Below are 1151 nucleotides of genomic sequence, written 5' to 3'. Positions count from 1 at the left end.
AGATGACAAACACGTCTTGTCTAGTGATCCTATCGTTTTGTGTTTTCATTGCAATTGATGGTAAGCTTTTCTATTTAGAGGCTACATTGATAGTACATCTTTGAAAACATGAAAACTTAGATGAAGGTGTGATTCCAAACTCCCAGTTCTATAATTCCACTATTTATAGCTTTTTAGTTGTTTTTATTTTGTAAAAAAATCACATCGCAATCAAATAATTTAATTTAGTTTTGTAAAACAAAAAAACTAAATGTACGTATAAATAAACACTTTGCTTATTGTATATATATATATATATATATATATATATATATATATATATATATATATATATATATATATATATAAATATATATATATATATATATATATATATATATATATATATATATATATATATATATATATATATATATATATATATATATATATATATACATATATATATATATATAGGAGCCGGACGTATATATACTTACATCCTCTCACAGGCTATCCAGGAAATGAGCACTATTTCTAAATGATTGAAATCCTTACTTTTTCCTTAACCAAAATTAATTATAAAACTAATCCCTAACCCTTATCCATAACCACTAGTCCCTAAAATTAACGCCCAAACCCCAAAACCCAACCCATAACCGTAATTGTGGACCTTGAACCACAGTCCCAAAACCATAATACTGTGTTGCAAATGTTTTAATCTTGTTATTTCTCTTAAAACATAAGAGACACCCTCACATGGTTCTAATCGGTTTTCTCTTGAAAGCAAAGCCGCAGTAATCTTTGTATTGCCAAACAGCGTTTGAAACATCTCAAATAAATCTAGATGATCTCCACTAAACTTTCTAGAATATTGCTATATAACACTACGAGGGAATGGCAACACAGAATATAGACATGTTTTAAAACAATTTTTAAAAAACAAATTTAAAAAAATGCGCACCAAATGAACAGCGAACAATATGTGTATACTAGTGCGGAAAACTAGTACTTTATATAGAAAAAATTCATAAAAAACGTTTTAATAACAAGCTTGTATGTAATGATGCACTAAAAAGTAGAAAATAAATTATAGACTACTATTTAAATAACTAGAAAGAAAAGCGTGGGTCACTTTAGTATCTATTGGAGACCTTTACTAATGTTAAGGA

The 1151-nt window shown here is 26.8% G+C and overlaps 1 protein-coding gene across 1 annotated transcript in view; it reads left to right on the top strand.

Moving 5' to 3' along the window:
• LOC131957453 (uncharacterized) overlaps positions 1-1151 on the top strand; it is a 29228-nt gene continuing 28077 nt past the window's right edge. Inside the window, exon 1 of the mRNA XM_059322276.1 lies at positions 1-60. Coding sequence (XP_059178259.1) covers positions 3-60 — 58 coding nt within the window. The 5' untranslated portion in view covers positions 1-2. The remainder of the gene's footprint in view (positions 61-1151) is intronic.

This window comes from Physella acuta, unplaced genomic scaffold (assembly GCF_028476545.2).
Source record: "Physella acuta isolate Inbredline_101_S28 unplaced genomic scaffold, ASM2847654v3 ptg001245l, whole genome shotgun sequence".
NCBI lineage: Eukaryota > Metazoa > Mollusca > Gastropoda > Physidae > Physella > Physella acuta.
This window is presented reverse-complemented; position numbering and strand designations above follow the sequence as displayed.